Source organism: Rhipicephalus microplus, chromosome X, assembly GCF_043290135.1.
Source record: "Rhipicephalus microplus isolate Deutch F79 chromosome X, USDA_Rmic, whole genome shotgun sequence".
In the NCBI taxonomy this organism is placed as follows: Eukaryota; Metazoa; Arthropoda; class Arachnida; order Ixodida; family Ixodidae; genus Rhipicephalus; species Rhipicephalus microplus.
In genome coordinates, this window is record NC_134710.1 from 230,461,973 (window position 1) to 230,482,905 (window position 20,933).

At 45.6% G+C, this 20,933-nt stretch overlaps 2 protein-coding genes across 5 annotated transcripts in view; one reads left to right on the plus strand and one right to left on the minus strand.

Annotated features, from left to right (window-relative positions):
* Positions 1-3,291: 3,291 nt before the first annotated feature.
* mbf1 (multiprotein bridging factor 1) lies at positions 3,292-7,459 on the minus strand. The gene is made up of 5 exons (XM_037435929.2): positions 7,269-7,459; positions 7,122-7,173; positions 6,698-6,858; positions 5,831-5,924; positions 3,292-3,705 (listed from the first exon to the last, which is right to left on the minus strand). Exons 1-5 carry the CDS (start codon positions 7,344-7,346, stop codon positions 3,647-3,649), a joined length of 444 nt encoding a protein of 147 aa, XP_037291826.1. The 5' UTR covers positions 7,347-7,459; the 3' UTR covers positions 3,292-3,646.
* A 224-nt stretch (positions 7,460-7,683) lies between these two features.
* The window catches only part of LOC119187843 (large proline-rich protein BAG6), a 233,953-nt gene continuing 220,703 nt past the window's right edge, over positions 7,684-20,933 (plus strand). For 3 of the 4 annotated variants that reach the window (XM_037435932.2, XM_075878767.1, XM_037435933.2), the window contains exons 1-4: positions 7,697-7,830; positions 8,270-8,332; positions 8,560-8,601; positions 8,682-8,757. In XM_037435932.2, the coding sequence (XP_037291829.1) occupies positions 8,270-8,332; positions 8,560-8,601; positions 8,682-8,757 (181 nt within the window). In that variant the 5' untranslated portion in view covers positions 7,697-7,830. Of the gene's footprint in view, positions 7,831-8,269; positions 8,333-8,559; positions 8,602-8,681; positions 8,758-20,933 lie in introns of all 4 variants that reach the window. The other variant, XM_037435931.2, reaches the window with a different exon arrangement.

Below are 20,933 nucleotides of genomic sequence, written 5' to 3' on the forward strand. Positions count from 1 at the left end.
TGCATGGAGCCCTGGGGAAGATCCCTCCCCTGTGCACACACCTATGATTATGAGATATGTGCAGTGGAAGTCATATGGACGTGAAAATATCATTTGAGCATTGTCCTGAAACACTTGCTAGAGGTTATTTGAAGCTTCTGGAATGTGAATACACTTATTAACTGCTATTAAAAGGTGAATTTGCAGAACGCAATAATTTACGGATTTTGAATACCTTCTACCGAAAACGAGGAAACTGTAAGTAAACATGGAGGAGCCCTAATGACGAAAATAAAAACGAAATAGACTTTATTATGAGTGCACACCCAGGAATCCTGCAGGATGTGGAAGTGGTTGGCAAGGTACAATGCAGTGACCATAGAATGGTACGGTCTCGAATTCGCCTAGACCTGAAGAAGGAACGACAGAAACTGATACGCAAGAAGCCAATCAATGAGCTAGCACTGAGAAGAAAAGTACAAGAATTCAGAGTCTTGCTTCCGAACAGGTACTGGGTTCTTAGTGAGGAAACCAACCTTAGCGTAGATACAATGAATGATAATCTGACGAGTATCATTACGGAGTGTTCAGTGGAAGCTGGAGATAGGGTAGTTAGACGGGACACTGGCAAGCTTTCAGAGGAAATGAATAATCTCATTAAGCATCAAATCATAAAAGTCTCAAGTATAACAGACAAAATAGACCTGACAGAGCTTTCGAAGTTGATTAATAGGCGTAAGGTATGCGATGTAAGAAGGTATAACATGGAGAGAATTGAACACGCTCTGAAAAACGGAGGAAGCGTCAAAGCAGTGAAGAGGAAACTTGGGATAGGCAAAATTCGGATGTATGCACTAAGGGACAAAGAAGGAAAAATAACTACCAATATGGATAGGATAGTTAAAATAGCGGAGGAGTTTTACAGAGATCTGTACAGTAGCCGAGACAACCACGACCTTAATACTATAAGAACTAGCAGTAACCCAGATGACACCCCACCAGTAATGATAGAAGTCAGAAAAGCTTTGGAGAGCATGCAAAGAGGCAAAGCTGCTGGTGATGTTCAGGTAACATCAGGTCTGCTGAAAGATGGAGGACAGATTGTGTTAGAAAAACTAGCCACCCTGTTTACAAGGTGTCTCCCGGCGGGAAGAGTACCAGAGTCTTGTAAGAACGCTAACATCATCTTAATACATAAGAAAGGAGATGACAAGGACTTGAAGAATTACATGAAAATGTTCGTACCTGTTGTGAGAAGACTGTCGAGGAAATGATTGCCGAAGTGCAAGACGAGGATCAACCTTCCGGTGATGAATGTGGTTTCAATATTGCCAGTGCAGTGGTGCCACCAGACCAATCAGCTAAGGAGGCTGTTGAACTTTTGCAGTGCTATTCTGAGCATGAGGCTTGTCCAGAATTTCTGATTGGTTTGTTAGGCATGGGTGCGTACCTTGTGAAAAAACAACTCAAGTTTGCCAAACAAACCACCCTTCACTCCTTTTTTTTTCTCCTACTCATCCTCAAGAGTAAAATGAGGTTTGTGCAATTTGAATAAAGTTTTTGATTCACTAAATAAGTGTACTTTGCTTAAATGCAACTTCTGATAAATGGAAGAGTTTTATGGATCCTCTTCGAGTTCCGTTTAAGAGGAGTCGACTGTACAGTGAAAGCTGGTCCATTCAGATTTCGTGGGGCCAAGAAAAAAATGTCCGAATCAACTGAATGCTGATTCATCAAAAGTATTAACAAATGTTTGCTACATCAATACATTTTTATTTTCTTGATGAATACATAAACCCTCAAAGGTGGTCGAAATTTCTGGAGCCCTCCACTACGGCGCGTCTCATAATCAAATGGTGGTTTTGGAACGTTAAACCCCACATATCTATCTACATAAACCCTCTACTTATTTTGAATAAGAGAGTAACAGCCACAATTTTTGTCATCCTGCGACTTAATTAAAGCCGTTCTTTGAAGGGACACTAAAGGCAAATATTAAGTCGACATTGATTGCTCAAATGGTGATCTAGAAACCTTGAAGGGCTACTTTTGTGCCACAGAAATGCGCATTTTAAAATAAGCTCCCGTTCTAGTGGTCCGAATAGCATTGGCACACTTCAAATTGCCCACCTAAAAATGGACCCTTCGACATCACAGTTGCCATGTTTAACGTTGCCGGCCTTTACTGTGCGGCTGCCAACACTAGTAGCAGCAGGGCGAAAGTAGCGAGAGCCACAGCAGCAACAATGCCCATTAAAAACTATTCTGCTTGCTTGGTTCAAGTGGGCCCCGCTAAATGACACCACCTGTCCAGCCTGACTAGAGTTACTCTATGTGCTCCAGGTGGCATAAACAGTAACTCTTAAGCCTGACTAGGCGAAAAAACAAATTTTGAACTACTTGCGCCATTTGCCATAGTAACAATGCCAGGCAGTTCCTTTTTCTCTGGATCAAACAAAAATTGAAAGCACCGTTTTATTAGGTGTTGTAATGCATGAAAGGTTGTTTTTTTCACTGCCACTGGTATGACTATCAGTGATAATCGTAGTTGGGTGCTTTGACGTCATTGGAATAATTTCAAAATGTCACACTCGTGGCGTACATGGTGTCATACATATACCTTAATTTCTCGCCTAGTAGAGCACTGCCGACGAGATTGTTGACAGTTTAGACACTCTCAAACGTTGGTCTTCCACCCCGATTGAAATTGTTATTTGCCTTTAGGAGTCCATTTATGATGTACTGCCACCACAACCGCTTGCACATGACTATAGTTCCTTCGCAGGTAAAATGGTAGGCAAGTGATAGCTCGTCCAGTTACATGCCAGCATACCGACCACAGCCGACAGCTTCCGCCATGTTCAGAGTTTCATGACCGTTTATGCACATTTGATCAAGTTAAAACAAAGCTGCAGGGAGCCGGATCAGCATGAGGACAAAATAATGGTAACTAACTGATGAAGATAGCGATGCAGGCAGCGCCGTCTCATTTAGGTTTTCTGCGAATGCCGTTTTCACACAGAGGCTCTTCCAAATTAACCAGGTTAACAATCGCCTTTTGTCACCGTTCTTTGAATGCAATACGAACTTTTTTGTGGCCAGACTGCAGTTTAAAGAACAGTTGATGCAACATTCTTAAACATCATGGAGGGTTGGCAGGTATGACTATATGCTTCCCCCAAAATAAAGAAAATTAAATGAGCCAGATACTGAAAAGTAGGTAGCTGCCCTAAGAAATGGGGAGATGACTTTTTTTTAAAACTGGAATTCCTTTTCAAAAAGAGCCTTTTCAACGCAAATATAGCACAAAAATAGTGAAACAAACACTTTATTTGAAGACACAGACACACAGTTCTTCAAGCTCTGAAGACACAAATGCTGCTTCCAACAAAGCTGAAGTCGCCAAAAAACACACAGAGTGCATGTGCGATATTGCAAAGCTATAATTTCCTCTGCTGGACTGTATTTTCAGTGGTCTTGGCGCTGCCATGAAAAAGGTTAAATCACACTGGGCCCACGCAAACTTCTAGGAGCCTATTAACAACACTGAAGAAAACGACAGACGACGATGCTTGTGCGAAAGTAAAAAGCCCCCTGAAAATCTATCCAGCTAGGTCACTTGCAGCAAGAATGTGAAGAAGATTTCTTGCTGCTTAAGCTGTTGGAGCTACTTTTTCTTCTCGACACCCAGTGGCATGCCTTTTTCCTTTCCTCGAAGCTTCATGCCTGGAATACAAGAACAATAAAACACAAATATACTTAGAATGCTTTCTAATTAATTTTGCAGTAGTACCGGCTAGGACCATATAGATCACTATTATGGCAATCAGTGAGTGACATGGCCTATCTCACAAATGAAGGGTTTTTCAGAACTTTTAAGGCCATGATGAAGAGTTTCTGAGAACATGGAAAAAGACCACACTATTTACACAGCATAGAATCCAAGATCTTTGATAGCACACAACTCAATGAACTACTAACAAAACTTGCCACAGCTTCTTCCTCGGCTCTTTTTCTTTAATATCAGGTTTCATGGCACTGCCCTATTTCCTGTGGGCTTCCTAAAACTGTCTCACCTCTCAATGGTAAGGGTGTTCAGACCTCTCCTTCCTCACGTGATCTCGCATTACAGCGCCTGCGCATCCTCCAGCATAGTTAACGTATTCCCCACCGTGTAAGGCCTATTCCTGTCAGCGAGGTTAGCTCTTTCCTCACCGTGCCCAGAGAATATGGGTCACTGGTGAACTGAACGCATCAAGCAAGAATTTTAAAATATGGGCACTCGTACCAACAACATGCGCCATTTAGCACATTCTGTAAACACTGTTTCAACACATATTCTGTTTCGTTTCCTGTGAGTTTTTTTTTTTTTTCTCGAACGGCAATGACTTTTCACAGCGACTCAAAAAAGCAGTTCACTAGGTTCGTTTGCACAAACTGCTGACAACATAATAGCAATACGCTCTTGGAAATGTTATTTCAATGGTTCTGTTGTGTCCACAAGTGATTTTTCTGCTGTTTCTAGAATAAGTGACTCTGAGGATGCTGCCAAATCACGAAAATATATTTTGAATGACTAAAAACCATAGATCGAGTCACTATCATCAGGTGTTGATCAAACATTTTGCTTTTTGGCACAGATTTTTTAAGCTAGCTGAAATGTCATTAGGATGCTAGCACTATTATGTCTAATATTCGTAGTGCCTCAACAGTAAATGGTGAATACATTTTCAGCCAGCAGGAAGTAATGTTCAGCCCAGAAAGAGTACCTGGCCATCACCTCGAGAGAAGTGTTGTGCATTGAAGCAATATGTCACAAGAAAAACCAGTGTCCTGTATAAACAGCCTTATGCCAAGGAATATGGTTCTTGAGAAATCATCAAGGCCACAGTGATGACAAATTTCACTTGCTTGCTGATCTGTTTAGGCATTGTCGAGGTTTCAAAACTACATTCAGAACAAGTCCTACCACTTCATGAAGATGAGATACAAAAAGTGCTATCAGGACAGGAAACTTGACTACTAGACAATGCTACCTATATGTATAACCTGTTTTGCCCAGCCTTGAAGACCAACTTTAGCAAATTCTTTGTTTTACCAGAAATGGTTGCACCAGTTTTGTTAGAACTGACAATAAAATGTGAAGGCTTTTTGGAAGCTTACAGCTTAAAATTAAAATGTCTTATTGCGTGCTTTGAAGGCATACTTTAGGAAGTATTGGTGTCATGTTCAGTGTCACTTTTTGGTGTGTGAATTTTTTTCCTGTGGTACTAATTTAGCATAAATTGCTTAGAATACCCATGACCAAATAGAAAACTTAAGCTTCTTAGTTATATCATTGCAAATGGAAAAAGTATATCTGTGTAACCTGATAGAGTAGTGCAGGTTTCACTTGCAAAAAAAAAAAAAAAAAGCATGGCATCTCATATGCTCTTTGAGCTAAATAATTCTAATTGTCCCCTAATATTTTTCTAATAAAAGTCTTGAGAAGAAATTTTGTATATTCCACCATATTTATCTTTTTTTTTTCTTTCATGTTGAGAGCGCACATTAGAAACGTTCTATGCAGTGCTCAATAAATCTGTTTTTTCACAAATATTCCTTTATATTATACCTTAATATAAGTTTTGTGTTAAGTAACGCAACAGAAAGAACAATCACTTATATTGATATCTTATATTTCAGCTTATCTACAAAAGCATCCAGCATGTTTGTCACAAAGATTCGTATAAAAGTATTTCATTTGATGGCAGCATTTGCATAGACCTTAACATAGCCACACAATCAACTGCAATATATTTTCTCTATAAACTATATAAACAAAGATTTAGCAAACTGGTCGGCAACTTACCAATAACTCTTTCAATTTTTGCCAGGACCTGCTGGTTTGGTATGGCACGACCAGCTTCGTAATCATTAATCACTTGAGGCTTCTCATTGATTTTCTGAAAGCAAGACACTTCGAGCTTGAAATAGCAAGCACAAACCATGAAAATGTTGCTTAAAGCCATCGTGACACACATATGGACCATATGCTCTGCCATATGGACCATTAGCGAATTACTACGTCTTTAACTCTGAATACTGCTCAGTCATCGTTTAACATGGTCACATATACGGCATGCGAATTTTATACTCATTTATGTGCCACAAATGATGATTACAAAATATATGTCGAGAGACTAAATTGTAAAATGATAACACGATCAAAGGACTTCATTTTTTTTGCGGCTCGTATAATATACAACTATGTTGACAATGTGATGCTTGATATGAGGGGGTTTAACGTCCCAAAACCACCATATGATCGAGAGACACCGTAGTGGAGGGCTCCGGAAATTTCGACCGCCTGGGGTTCTTTAACGTGCACCCAAATCTGAGCAGACAGGAATGTCATGCTTACTAGCTCTGTGTAATAGCTTGTATAATGCTAAATTTAATCACTTTAAAGCTGCATAGAGCATTAACTAGCGCAATATCAGCTAAACCTTCAATAGCAGTAAAAGTACCGCGCGTTTCTGCTCAGTAAAGAAAAAAAAAATCAGCATGCGCATGCAGACACGACCACAACCACCTGAAACTTAAGAAATTTCGCTAATTTCCGTATTTTTATCTAGCCAATTTTTAACCACATTGTCGAGTGCGTCGATTAGCATTAACAGGTTGTGCATAGCTTACGGTGCGCAACATGTTGGACATAGCCACAGTGCCGACTTACGGTGGCCAGTTCCTTCTGTGTCATGTTCTTGGCCTGCCTGCCTTGTTGAATGAGTCTTCCCACGTCCAGGCCAATGCGGTCATGATGCAACTCCTCCGTCTCTCGATCAAGCTTAGCAGTATTTAGGGTGGTGACTGTCTTCTTATTCGTTGCAGCATTGACTGAACCATGCGAAGCAACCAAAAGAATAAATAATGTAAAACACGAGCAATACTGGTAGGTACCACATTAAAGAAAAAGAGAAATAGTATTTCATGCTAATGGATTGATTGCATAATTTACCAAAACGTTTACTCATCACCCTTAATTCCATGCCTAATACGTTAACATCGAACGCGCGAGATCCCCATCATTAGTGCTTCCCATTTCACAAAAATACGCGGAAATATTCTGGCTAATATCACAACATCGAAGTCCCACTCACATTTTTTCGTAGTCTCGATTGGGACTCCCTGCCTTTGCGCTGCGTTTATCACCTGTAGAAAGAGAACAGGAACGCGCAAGGCATTTTACGCGTCACTCGAACGTGCCTTAAACCGAAGTCCGAAACGGAGGCGCGTTTGAGACAAACCTGTTGAGAGCGCAGCTGACTAGCCTTCATAGGCTTCTTTCGCAGGTAGGTGACAGTGTCCCAGTCCGTTTCAGACATGGTACGAGTCCAAACCTTTGCACAATTCGAGAATAACGCTGCCACGAAACGCTGGAACGTCTCAGAAACCAACTTGCACGAGCCTACTCGTGTACGGCGAACGCGCTAATTAGAAACACACATGTAAGAGGGCGCCGTCTTCCATCTCGTGCACAAATATCTCCATAACAAATACGCATTTTAAGTCGAATTCTCTTGTAAAACGTAATTGTAAGTGTTGTTTTGTAAGATTTTTATTAGTAGAATTTGTTTTCAGCTTTTAATATGTGTATATTATTTGTCATTTGACTTTTCGATTACTGCGACCCTCTGCGGAAGCGCGAAGAGTCTCGGTGTTCTGTGGAAGAGCGGACTCAGCGGAGTTGGCGGAGTCATTACTGCTCTCACAGACGACGACGACGGTTGTGCGCTCGTTCTGCTCGTTCTCAGCGTCTCAGTTGCGCTCCGTTCATCTCTGGACTCGGCACAGGCAGCCGATAAAATTGCAAGTATACTTTCTTCTTTTGACTGTATCTGCAAGCGCTGTATAACTTACATGAGTAGAATTCGCCTGTTTAGCTGGTGGGCTGCCGCCAAACGCACTTAGCAATTATTTTCATGTTAGCGTTCGTGTACCGAGAACGCGAACAAAAGAAAAGGTCCTTAAGTTAGTCTTCTTTTCTTTGCACTTATTCTAGGCGATGTCTCGCCGACGCTATATCGTTTTATTTTCGTGGTCATTGTCAGCTAGACGATTTTTCGTTTGAAGGGACGCGTGGTTTTTTTTTTTTTTTTTTGTTACTCAGCCAGGCCTTACTTTCGCGTTTCAGGCATCATTCGACACTTATTTCGCTTTTTCAGTGTTTTAGCAATCAGATTGTGACTGTGTTCTCTACTACTTTGAGTACAGGTTGTTCTGATTTTCTAAAACTTTTTTTTTTCAGATGTTGGAAGTCACGGTGAAAACGCTGGACTCCCAGAATCGAAATTACTCTGTACCTGATGATGTAAGTGCTTGTTTCGTTCATTGGGCATGGTACAAACTTCGTTAACATGTTACGCTTTGCAGTATATCATGCTGTATTCATGTCGCCACTTTTAAGCGTTGCAGAAGTGTGCGTCTTAACGTATTGATCAGTCACGTGGCTTTACGAATTGACATGCAAACAATCATTGCTTGTCATTTATAGCATGAATTTGATTGAAAGACTCCTTCAAACGTTTGTTTCCTTAGATCACCGTCAAAAACTTCAAAGAGAAAATAGCATCATCAGTGGTAAGTAGAGGTGACTTGTTTTTCTAAAACTTCGGAACTCCATACTCGCGTCCTTTTAAATTGATGTAACATTATTTCAGAACATCACTGCAGACAAGCAGCGTCTTATCTTCTGTGGACGAGTGCTGCAAGATGACAAGAAATTAAGTGAATATGGTAAGGATCCTGCAGTCAAAACATAGAAGCTTCATTGTTGGTTTCATGAGGTAGTGTGTGTCGAGAGTTTGCGAGCCCAAAATCACCCCCCCCCCCCCCGCCTCATTCATAAGGCTCCTGTTGAATTATTTGAGGAATTACTGTTGGGAACATGCGTTCATACTCGGCCTGATACTGTCCTTTTTACTTGATTTGTAAAAATGCAGTTAATCGCAGCATTTGTTACTGTGAGCTGTAAATTGTGGAAGTTACCAGCAGAAGAATGTTGTGAGGTTGTCAGAGCCTTCTACTGCTGTGTTGGTGACAAATTAGTGTGCAGAATGTTTTCCTCTTGCTTTAGAGGTGGCAGTAATAACTCCGCTCTTCCACAGAACACCTAGGCTCTTCGCGCTGCCGCAGAGGGTCGCAGTAATCAAAAAGTCAAATGACAAAAAATATACACATATTAAAAGTAGTTAGTTATTCTAAATTTTGACATTGAAAAAGACGATGTATTTGCTGAGCAAGTGCCTGGTAACTCTGTAAATATCATGTGGTTCAATATTGTCATTGCTTTGCATTGTGTGTACGCATGTGTAACTTTGCCTGAATTTGCAGTGTTCTGAATTGTTCTACCACGGTGGTATGAGACAGCTTATCCAGTTGAATGTGTTAATGCAACATACATGGAACTGAGAATGTCTCTTGTTATTTGCTTTGTATGTTGCACATGTTTGGTGCACACTATGTGGGATTTCAAGTTCTTTGGAATTAAAAGCAAAATGGTGCTGTGCAGAGCACAGTTGCATGTATTTGATTGAATTGACTCTTTTTCTGAGCTGGAATATACTGTATGTTTCAAAAAAATGTATTCAAAATTTTTGAAAATAGGGAAACGCAATATTTTTTCGATGTCTTCACAATTACTTCTGTAGCTGCAGGCAGGTAAGATCCCTAAAGACATTGTTTGGGGTAGTAATTAAGAAAGCTAAATTAAGATTGTGATTTGTACAGTTTGGTGGTTATATCAAGTAAGAAATTTGAAGTCATTCATGTGATCAGCCCATTGCCATTTTCAGATTTTGGAAAAAGTGGCCTTTAGTGAAAACTGTGAAGTAATGAAATTCAACCAAATTTGGCAGTAAAAAATAAAAGAATGCAACTGTGGGATGTCCACAATAAGAGAGTGCCATTATGTCAATCATCAACCCACTTTGTTATGTGGGTGGGTGGGTTGCACTAGCAATTATAGCACGCATGGTGTACTTATGTTAGTGAATGTGGAAGAGTGACGCATTTGTAGCAGTTTCCTTAAACAATGATGTCATTCTGGTTGCCTGCTTGTTGTGCTCTTTGGTGCTTCCACTTTGGTTTCGCTGTTGAATTTGGTAGAATTTCATTATGCCACAATAATTACTAGAGGCTGCGTTTCCTATACCTCAAAGCTGCGATTGGTCCTTTGTGTGAGGGACTTCAATTCTCCTGTGTCTTGACTAGAGACTGGATTGTAGGCAAATGCCTATTTTGTTTCTTGCGTTTGTATCGTGCCATTTTGATACATGAGCATGAATTATAGGTTAAGAAGGTCTTTTATAGTGAATATAAATGCCTATTTTTGGTGTTTGTGCCTAAATGCCTATAAATGCCTATATTCCAAATAAGCGCCTATTTGAGCGCAAACTTTGTTTTCAAGCACAGCTTGAAACCTTTATTAGTGTAAAAAAGTCGGTATTAATATTTCCAAACATCATGAGGTTCAACGAGGTCCTCTAGTTCTAGAAACTTCCGCAAAGCAACCGCTAACCGCAGTTAAATGACACTCGCTAGCCACCATACGCCACAGAGCTGGCATGCTGCAAGCGAATGGAAGAAGAGCATGAGGAGTGCAAAAGGCGCTATTTTTGCAGCCCTAAGTGGAAGCACGTCTGCAGGGAAATGAGGAGAGAGAATTAAAGATGGTATAAGAAAATAAGAGTGGCATCTATGGCTGAGGACGCGGCGACAGTCTTCTGAAGACAGCTGTTTAGTGTCCTGGAGGAACTTAACAGTCCTAAAAGCCTGAGTGTTGCGGTGGCAAAGGAACAGCAGGTTTTTCTGTGCGCCGCTGGCAAGTAGAGAACAAATGAAGAACCATGGAAAGCCACTCAACGAGTGCTCGTGTTGATTCAGTGATGGTAAAGGCCGCCAAATTTCTATACCTTATACAGTGAAGCTTGAGACAGGCGCTGGCATGTTTACAATCAACGGTGTATTCAGCATACATTCACCCTATGCCTGAATACGATTGTGCCGCGTGAGATCCCTTGGCATATGTCTTCAAGTGACAAACATGAAAAAAATACAGAATAGAGCTGCAAGATTTGTCCTAAGCCATTGCTGAAAAAATGACAGTTGTACCAATATGAAAAATCAACTAGGATGGGAATTACTATCATTGCGTTGAATTAAACTGCAGTTAAAGCTCCTATGTCAAGCATTTCATGGTAAAACTCTCATTCGAAATGAATGTACCTAAACAGTCCTTTTCGCGCATTGGTTGAGGGAGACCCGGAGCTCTTGTGCAGGGCAGGACATTGCCACAGCATGTGTTGCAAAGTGCAATGAGGGTTGTCGCAGCGAGGGCAACCTGGCAGTATACTGTTCATATTGTTACGGGGAATAAAGTATACACTGGTGAGCAAATGCGTACTGACGAATATACTGGCGAGCTAATGCGTACGACGCTGCTGCAGTCCGAGCACGTTCCCGTTCAGCACTTCGTCGTCGTCATCCTCAGGCATCTACTTAGCCCGTGACATTACCCGCCGGCGGCAGAAGCACCGTCCCGGTGCGATCAATTCTCGGGGCGTGAGAAGTATGGTTTAAGCCGTGAGACGTGCACTATATCGGTCGGGACTGAAGCTGGTACTGACGTGGTATGGAGTGGAGCTATCTCATAGGTCACGCTGGTGACCTTGCGTATGACGCAGTAGGGGCCAACGTAATGGGACATTAGTTTTTCGCTGAAACCAACACGACGTGATGGTAACCACAGCAAGACGAGTGACCCCGGAGAGTACTGTACGTCGCGGTGCCGGCGATCGTAAGCACTCTTTTGGTTAAGCTGCGAGGCACATAAACAATCCCGGGCGACTTCGCGGGCGATGTCAGCTCGGGCCAGGGCATCACGAGCATAAGCAGTCGATGAGGGGGCGTCAGATTGGAGCATGGTGTCCATGGGCAAAGGCGGGTCATAACCGAACAGTAGGTAAAAAGGGGAAAATCCAGCTGTATCATGACCTGAACTGTTGTATGCGAAGGTAACGAAAGGTAAGTGGATGTCCCAATCTTTGTGATCCTTGGAGACGTACATCGCTAACATATTCGTCAAGGTACGGTTGAGGCGTTCCGTGAGGTCGTTGGTTTGCAAATGGTACGCTGTAGTGAACTTGTGGTGGGTAAAGCAGGATCGCAGGAGCTCGTCGACTACTTTAGATAGAAAACAGCTGCCGCGGTCGGTGATCAACTGACGAGGAGCACCATGACGCAGAATGATGTCATGAAGAAGGAAATCTGCTACATGAGTAGCGCAGCTGGTGGGGAGGGCGCGTGTAACGGCATACCGCGTTGCGTAGTCGGTAGCAATAGCAATCCACTTATTACCGGTGGCCGACACGGGAAAGGGTCCTAGAAGATCGAGGCCGACTCGGAAAAATGGCTCATCTGGTACTTCAATGGGCTGGAGGGTACCAGCAGGTCTCAGAGCAGGTGTCTTGCGGCGCTGGCAGAGGTCGCATGCTGCAACGTACTGTTGCACAGAACGGTAGAGGCCAGGCCATAAGAATCGGCGGCGAATGCGGTCATACGTGCGTGACACCTCTAGGTGTCCAGCGGAGGGGGCATCATGCAGCTGGGCCAAAACGTCCGAGCGAAGATGCACAGGAACGAGTAAAAGCTCGGCACCATCAGGGCGGGTGTTGTAGCGGTGCAAGATGTCGTTGTGAAGAACGAACAGTTGTAAGGAGTGGTTAGGGTGGGGAGAGTGCAGACCATTGATAATAGCACGCAAAGAGGGGTCGCGGCGTTGTTCAGCAGCTATGTCGGTGAAGTCGGTAATTGAAAGAACGAGGTCCTCTTGCTCATCTTCCCTCGTGTCAGGGGGATCGACTGGGTAACGGGACAAGCAGTCGGCATCCTTGTGAAGTTGTCCGGATTTATAGGATACGGAAAAAGTGTACTCTTGTAAGCGCAGCGACCAAGGCGTCCCGTAGGGTCCTTGAGTGAGGAGAGCCAGAAAAGCGCATGGTGGTCGGTAATAACTGAGAATGGTCGGCCATACAGGTACGGTCGGAATTTCGCAATGGCCCAGACGCGAGCTAAGCACTCGCGTTCTGTGATGGAATAATTTTGTTCCGAGCGCGACAACAGTCGGCTTGCATACGCGACGACGCGGTGCATGCCTTGTTGCCGCTGCGCGAGCACTGCGCCTATGCCGTGGCCACTGGCGTCGGTACGAAGCTCCGTGGCGGCAGATGGGTCGAAGTGTGCTAGGACTGGTGGATTGGTGAGAATGTCAACGAGCAACGAGAAGGCGTTTGCTTGCTGTTGGCCCCAGGTGAATGCGACATCCGTTTTGAGGAGGCAGGTTAGAGGACGGGCTACTTCAGCAAACTTCTCGACAAAACGACGGAAATAGGAGCACAGTCCCAGAAAACTTCGGACGTCCTTGGCTGAGCGGGGTGCGGGGAAGTCGCGAACTGCTCGGACTTTCGCAGGGTCTGGTTGAACGCCCGCAGGGTTAACAAGATGGCCGAGTACGCAGATTTGGCGTTGGCCAAAGCGGCATTTGGACGAGTTCAGTTGCAAGTTGGCACCTCGAAAAACATCAAGCACTGCGGACAGACGGGTAAGATGGTCGTCGAAAGTAGTCGAAAAAAACAATAACGTCGTCAAGATAGCAGAGGCAGATGGTCCACTTCATGCCTCAAAGGAGAGAGTTCATCATGCGCTCAAATGTCGCGGGGGCATTGCATAATTTAAAAGGCATCATCTTGAACTGATAAAGTCCATCAGGAGTCACGAAGGCTGTCTTCTCTCTGTCTTTGTCGTCCACAGCGATCTGCCAGTAGCCTGAGCGAAGGTCTATTGAAGAGAAATATTTGGCACCGTGCAAGCAATCGAGTGCATCATCTACGCGCGGTAGGGGATAGATATCTTTCTTGGTAATATGGTTGAGATGGCGGTAATCAACACAGAATCTCCAGCTATTGTCCTTCTTTTTAACAAGTACAATGGGTGAGGACCAGGGACTAGATGAGGGTTCGATTATGCCCTTATCAAGCATTTTATCGACTTCTCGCTGTATAATAGCACGCTCCGGGGCTGACACACGGTAGGGTCGTCGGCGAATGGGTCGAGCGTCGCCGGTGTCGATGCAATGGGTCACCACAGATGTCTGGCCCAAATTACGGTCGCCGAAGTCAAAGATGTTCTGATAAGAAGCAAGCACACGGCAGAAAGCAGAGACTTGTTCAGAGGTGAGCTTGTCAGATAGCATTGGCTTGAAAAGGTCGGAACAGGAACGTGACGAGAACGACGTTGATGAAAAATCGGGTGGCGAATCGGTGGTTAGAGTGGAAACTGTGTGGTCGACCAGTGGTGTAAGATGTGCAAGTGACATGCCGCGAGGAATAACTTGCGCTGAGAGGCCGAAATTGAGGGCGGGAAACGAAGTTTGGTTGTCCTTAACGGTAACCACCGTGTTGGGGAGTGCAACATTGCGTGTCCTGGCGACGTCAGAAATCGGGGCAGCAACATAATCACCATCGGGTAATGCAGGATATGGCGAGAGTTGGACTTGGACTGCGGCTTGCGGCGGAAGTCTAAGGAAATCGACAGCGTAGACGAGGTGGGCTGGTAGAGACGGTCTCCGAAAAGGATGGTAGTTCGAGCCGAAGAAGACCTTTGGAACAGTCAATGAGCGCAGCGTGTGAAGTAAGAAAGTAGAGTCCAAGGATGAGGTCATGAGGGCAATTTTCCAATACAGCGAATAGAACTGAAGTTTGATGCTCAGAAATTGTTAATCGCGCAGTGCACATTCCAAGCACAGCAGGAGTACTCCCATCCGCTGTACGAACGGTAGGTGCAATCGCAGGCGTCGGAACTTTTTGGACGCGGCGGCGGAGGTCTGAGCTCATCACAGATATTTGTGCACCGGTATCAATAAGAGCAGTTATAGTAGTAGTAGTAGTAGTAGTAGTAGTAGTAGTAGTAGTAAGTGTAGTAGAAAACTTTATTATATACATAATCCAGACAGGCTTGAACTCCAGTGCCCCGAAGAATATACGGGGTGGAGAGCGAAGTCTGTCCGGCAGGGTGGTGCCCCTATTCCAGGGCCCCACTGGCGCGAGCCATCCGTTCAGCTCTTTGGATCAGTCGCAGCTGATCTACTAGAGCTGGGCTAGACAGCAGCGCCTCCCATTCCTCCCACGTGCCAGTGGTGTCGTGCTCTTCGTCGTGCTCTGCACACTCCCACGTGATGTGAAAGAGTGTTGGGGTGGCTCCACACCACGGGCACATATCTCTGTACGCCGTGGGGTAGATCAGGTGAAGAGTGTGCAGATTTATGTAAGTGTTAGTCTGTATTTTTCTTAGCGCTGTTGCCTCCGCAGCGCTGAGCTTGCTGTGAGGACGTGGATACAGCTGCCTATTTTCTCTAAAGTACTTTAAAATTGTTGCGAAGCAAGGGTCCAGGGGTGTAGGGTCATCACTCGCATTGGCTTGAGTGGCTCGGTGATTTGTGAAGCCTCGAGCCGCCTCATCCGCGCGCAGGTTCCCTGTCACGCCCTCGTGCCCCGGTGCCCAAGTCACAGCCTGTACGTATTTCACTGTGGGGTCCCATCTTGTCCCAATCAATATACGGAGCGCTTGTGCTCCAATTTTGCCCTTTAGATAGTTTCTGCAAGCTTTTTGCGAATCTGAAATGATTGTTAATGGAGCTTTTCGCGTCCATCCCTTTTTTATTGCGAGTGCTATGGCAACTTCTTCTGCTTGTGTTGTCGACGCCTGATCTATTGAAGCGCAGGCTGTAATTTTCCCTCTATGGTCGGTGGCTACACACACATATCTTTTAGCAGTTATAGGTAAACCATCAACGAGAATTATAAGGAGGTTGCACCACTGGTCGGGAGTAATCAGGATTTGCAGTCCGAGTCGTGTATGCAGCGTCACCTCCGGGGGCTGCACCGGCTAGTTTTCCGAGCGACGGTCGTAGGGAGACCGATAACGGCGGGGTTGGGGCGAGCGGGACTGACGACGCACGGGTGATGGCGAGCGGCTGGTCCGACGTTCTGGATTATGCTCTGCACCTGTCTCAGCACGGTAGGACGGGGCATAATGTGCACGTTCAGAGCGAGGCCGCCAATCATAGAAGCTTGGTCGAGGTGATGAGGTCCAACGGCTGCGGCAATGGCGCGCGATGTGTCCTATCCGATGGCACGTGAAACATGTGGGCCGATCATCATGAGTGCGCCATTCAGCTGGGTTTCGTCGTGGCGCGAACATGCGCTTCGGAGTGGCAGCCGCAACGACTGGAGCCGAGCTGGAAGTAGCAGGGGCATTTTGATGAGTTGGCGAAATGCCCATATTCGCGATCTCTTGGCGAACCACGGCCTGTATCATTGAAACAGCATCGAGGTTGTGTCCTGGCGCGCTGATGCTAGACATAGCGGGAGCCATAGCCTCGAGTTCCCGACGGACTCTGGTGACGTTTTCTGGCGCTGGTGGTTGGTGTAGTGTGGGCAAATCTTCGCAAGAGGACGTAGCCGCCGTGTTGGGAAGGCGGTCAAATCGGTGAACTATGCGCCTACTTTTTGCCTGTTCGAAGCGACGACATGCTTCGATGACCGACTCCACCGTCGAGCAGTCTTTGCACAGGAGAAAATTGAAGGCGTCATCCGCAATTCCTTTCAGGATGTGTCCGACTTTGTCCTCGCCGAGCATGTCCTTGTCAACCTTGCGGCACAAAGCCAACACGTCCTGGATGTACGCGATGTACGGCTCTGTGGATGTCTGGGCACAAGTCGCAAGCTCTTTCTTTGCGGCCACTTGACGTCCGATGGGTTTCCCAAATAGATAGCGCAATTTCTGCTTACAGACGTCCCAGCTAGTCAACTCTTCTTGATGTGTCTCGTACCAGAGTTTTGCCGTGCCATGCAAGTAGAAGATGATGTTCGCGAACATAAGCGTTGGACCCCAATGGTTGCTGCTGCTGACGCGCTCATATTGAACCAGCCAGTCATCGACGTCTATGCCATTTGTGTCGTTGAATGGACCTGGGTCACGAGGTTGCACCACAACGATCGGCTGCGGGGCTGACGGATCTTGTTGACATTGAGTAGCCTGGTCAGTCATCGTGGTAGCTGCAATGCTCCGTCCGCTGCGAAGATCCAGCTCGTTGGGCTGTATAGCGAGTGGTACCCCGCACCTTCCACCAATGATGTTACGGGGAATAAAGTATACACTAATGAGCAAATGCGTACTGGCGAATATACTGGCGAGCTAATGCGTACGACGCTGCTGCAGTTCGAGCACGTTCCCGTTCAGCACTTCGTCGTCGTCATCCTCAGGCATACTTAGCCCGTGACAATGTTTAGAGCACCTAAGGGGAGAAACGTATGTCTCAGTCTGCTGTTGACGTAACATGATAGACTGAGCTCTGTTTAAAGTTGGATGCGGGTGGAGGAATCCCTGCTGTTCCAATTGGTAGTGCTTACAAATTTCTTGAACAGTTAATCTTGGTAATACCAAAGCCTGATCTCTGCCTCCGATCTTGGCGTGGAATGTTAGACCTCTTGCCCGAGAGTTCACCAACTCGTTGGCATTAAGTAATCTGTCGTCAGGCCACCATGGGTCTGGTGTTCAGCTACTGGCCTGAAAGACGTAGGCTCGATGGTTACATGGACAGTTCAGCCAACGTGTGCCGGGAACCAGATAATGTGCTTTTTGTCTGTAAAACTAGCCGCAGAGAGAACTCGATCAGCTTCATGGCATACCGAACTCGTCATGAATGCTCGGGCAGTTGCTCGCAAGTTTGTGTAGATAGCTGTGCACATGGTGATAGCGAGAGCTAGTGCTACCGCAACCTGTTCAGTGCTATCGGCGTTCGCGTGTAACTACTTCAGTGACGACAAATGGTTACCTTTAAGTGTGGAGACAATCGACACAAAGTGATCAGAGATTCCATACTGCGCTGCATCTGCGAAGGCTATGTGATCCTCCATAGCGGCGGCAGTACTGAGTAGGGCTCGCTCCCGTGCCCGCCTTCTCCCCACATTATGCGCGGAGTACATGTTTCTGGGTATCGGGGATACTTTGACTTTAGCGCATAACTCTTTGAGGAGCTGGCACTGCCGTTGTTGGGTAACGGGAGAATTGAGCCCAAGGTGTGCCAATAATCGTCACGCAGCCTCTGTGGAAGACAGCCTTACAAGCTGGGATAATTTCTGTGCTTCGACAATATCCTTAAAGGTGTTGTGCATACCTAGCTCATTGAGCTTTGCGATGCGGGTGTTTCCTGGTATCCCAAGGACCTGTTTAACGCACCGACAAATGATTACGTCTAGACTGTACTCGTCCCTTTTCTGCCAAAGGTGGTCGTGGGCTACGTAGTTGATGTGGCTCATAAGAAACGCGTGGAAAAGTCTTCGGAGATTCTCCTCGGACAGTCCACCACGTTCGTTGGCCATTCTATTGATGAGTTTTGCCATTGCTTTGTCTTTTTTCGAGATGAATGTCGCGCTGGTGGCATTGCTACCATTCGCTTCTATAATTATGCCCGAAATTCGTACCTGCTTTATTGTTGGGATGTGTGAACCATATGCCGTATGAAGGTTGATTTCAGAGTAAACGTCTTTCCGTGCCTTGTATTTGGGGCGATAAAGTAATAACTTCGATTTTTCTGCCGGTAGGGAGAGACCAGCCTTCCGTAGAAACGCTTGTACCGTGTTAGCTGCATCTTGCAGTCTTTCTTCGATGTTCCCGTCATTGCCCCCCCCATACTCCAGATTGTAATATCATCGGCATAGAAGGCATGTCCGATGCCAGTGATTTGTGAAAGTTGCCGCGAAAGTGCGCGCATGGATAGATTGAATAGGAGCGGAGAGATTATAGCCCCTTGGGGTGTGCCTCTCGACCCTAGGTTGAATTACTGTGAGCCCAATGAGCCTAGCTGCAAGGTAGCTTTCCTGTCCCAATGAAATGAGCTAACATAGTTATAAAAGCGTGCTCCTAGTCCCGCCTCCGTAGTAGAGGCAAGAATGTGAGGGCTTTACTCGGTTGAACGCTTTCTCAAGATCGAGTGCTAAGATGGCTCTCGTGACTTTGTCCAGAAGCTCCTGTTTTAGCATCATAATGACGTCCTGTGTGGACATAGACGGAAGTCGATTTGGTTGAATGGTAGTATATGTCTCTCCTCGATGAATTTGGCAACTCGTTTTGAAAACGACATGCTCAGCCACTTTACCCACACAGGACGTGAGCAAGATTAAGCGAAGTGTGCTTATGGCTAGGAGTTTGCCCGGCTTGGGGATTAGTATGACGGACACCTCGCGCCATTCGGAAGGCACGTGGCCTGTTTCCCAGATTTTGTTAAGGTGTTCCGTGAGGAATTCGATGTCGCTTCTTCAAAATTTTTAAGAAGTTTGTTCTGTATGCCGTCGGGGCCCTGGGCCGAACAGCAATTGAGGTCAGTTAGGACTGCCTTTACCTCAATTCTCGAGAAGGGGCCTCCGAGAGAATCCTCCTTCATCGCGTCCGGGGCAGGTGGGTAGTCGGTAAGCGAGCTAGGGTCGATGCACAAGTAATGTGCTGCTAGCTCATCAATGATCTGATTGTCTGTGCTACCTGAGGATTTGAGTTTGTGCACCAGTCTGTCTATAGCGAGTTGTTCAGACGCTTTGGATGGCTTGTCACCTAGTAGATGATGTCACCTAGTAGATGTTTTAACAAGTTCCATTTGGCCCCATTTCTCATTTGACTGTCTACTGAGTTGCACACTTTGTCCCACTGCTGACGGTCAAGGGTGCGGCAGTGGTCCTCGATTTGCCGGTTGAGATAAGGTAACTTTTGCAAAGGTTACGGTTAAGCTTTTGTGTGTGCCATCTCGCGGGAAGTGCATTTTTAGCCTTGAGAAGGTGAGCGAGCCATTGGCTGATTCGAACATGGCACGCTCGCTCGTTACAGAGATCGCTGTGGGAGGCCGCTACTTGTCCATGCGTGCACATATGACCGCACTAAAAAATCCGCGCATTTGAAGGAAAAAAGAAAAGAGAAAGTGCTCAAGGCCACGAGGCGCGTATGGCGTTTTTCTGTGGCCCTGCCAACCCTCCCTGCTTAGCTTTCAGATCTTTCGAGACGAAAGAAGAGCGCATGCAATTGCAGCATGCGACTAACCTTTGTAACTCCACACACACTGCCACACTGGACGGATTCTTAAAATGTTTTCAGCATTGAACGTGAGGCAATAAGCTCGTCCAGTGAATTCATTCCGTGGTTAGTTGAAAAGGTGTTTCAGGGCCCTTTTAAGATAACTAACCGCCAAGAGGGCAAGGATGGCATTATCTGGTTTTTGAGAATTTTGAACACATTTGTTGAAATACCTGTTATGTTGAATTCAATTTAGGGCTACTTTTGTGAATTACTTGATTCACTTTTCTGTGACATGAATGTGTACTCATTTTTTTGTATGTCGTATGTCAGTTGTGGGAAACCTGCGCCAACTGGAAATTGCTGCACCATGCTGCCCCAAAATGGTCTTTTTTGTCTCAATTTGCGCCAGTGCTGTGCCGCAAGGTGTTTGTGAAGCCGGAAGTAATCGTGAGCGAAATTACGAGATGGTTGCCATCTTGTTCACTTGTGCTTCTGCATTTGCGGAGTGGGCGCAAGTGGCTGGCACGGTGTGCACGCCAAGTAGGCGAAGCGCTGCATGCAACTAGACAATAGACACCCCTGTGATTTTACCGCGTCTCAAAAAAGCTGTCCATTTTCGCTAAGTAGCAGATTGCCGTGTGCATTTATCGTGGACAGCTGCTTATGCAACACCACCTGTACTTTGAAGTGTCTTTAGGTGGCGTTGGCTTATGTCATTTTCTTCCCTATGCCAGTCGTTGTGTCGGCTGCGTATCCTGGACTCTGGAGTAGTTTCGAAATGCTCCTTGATG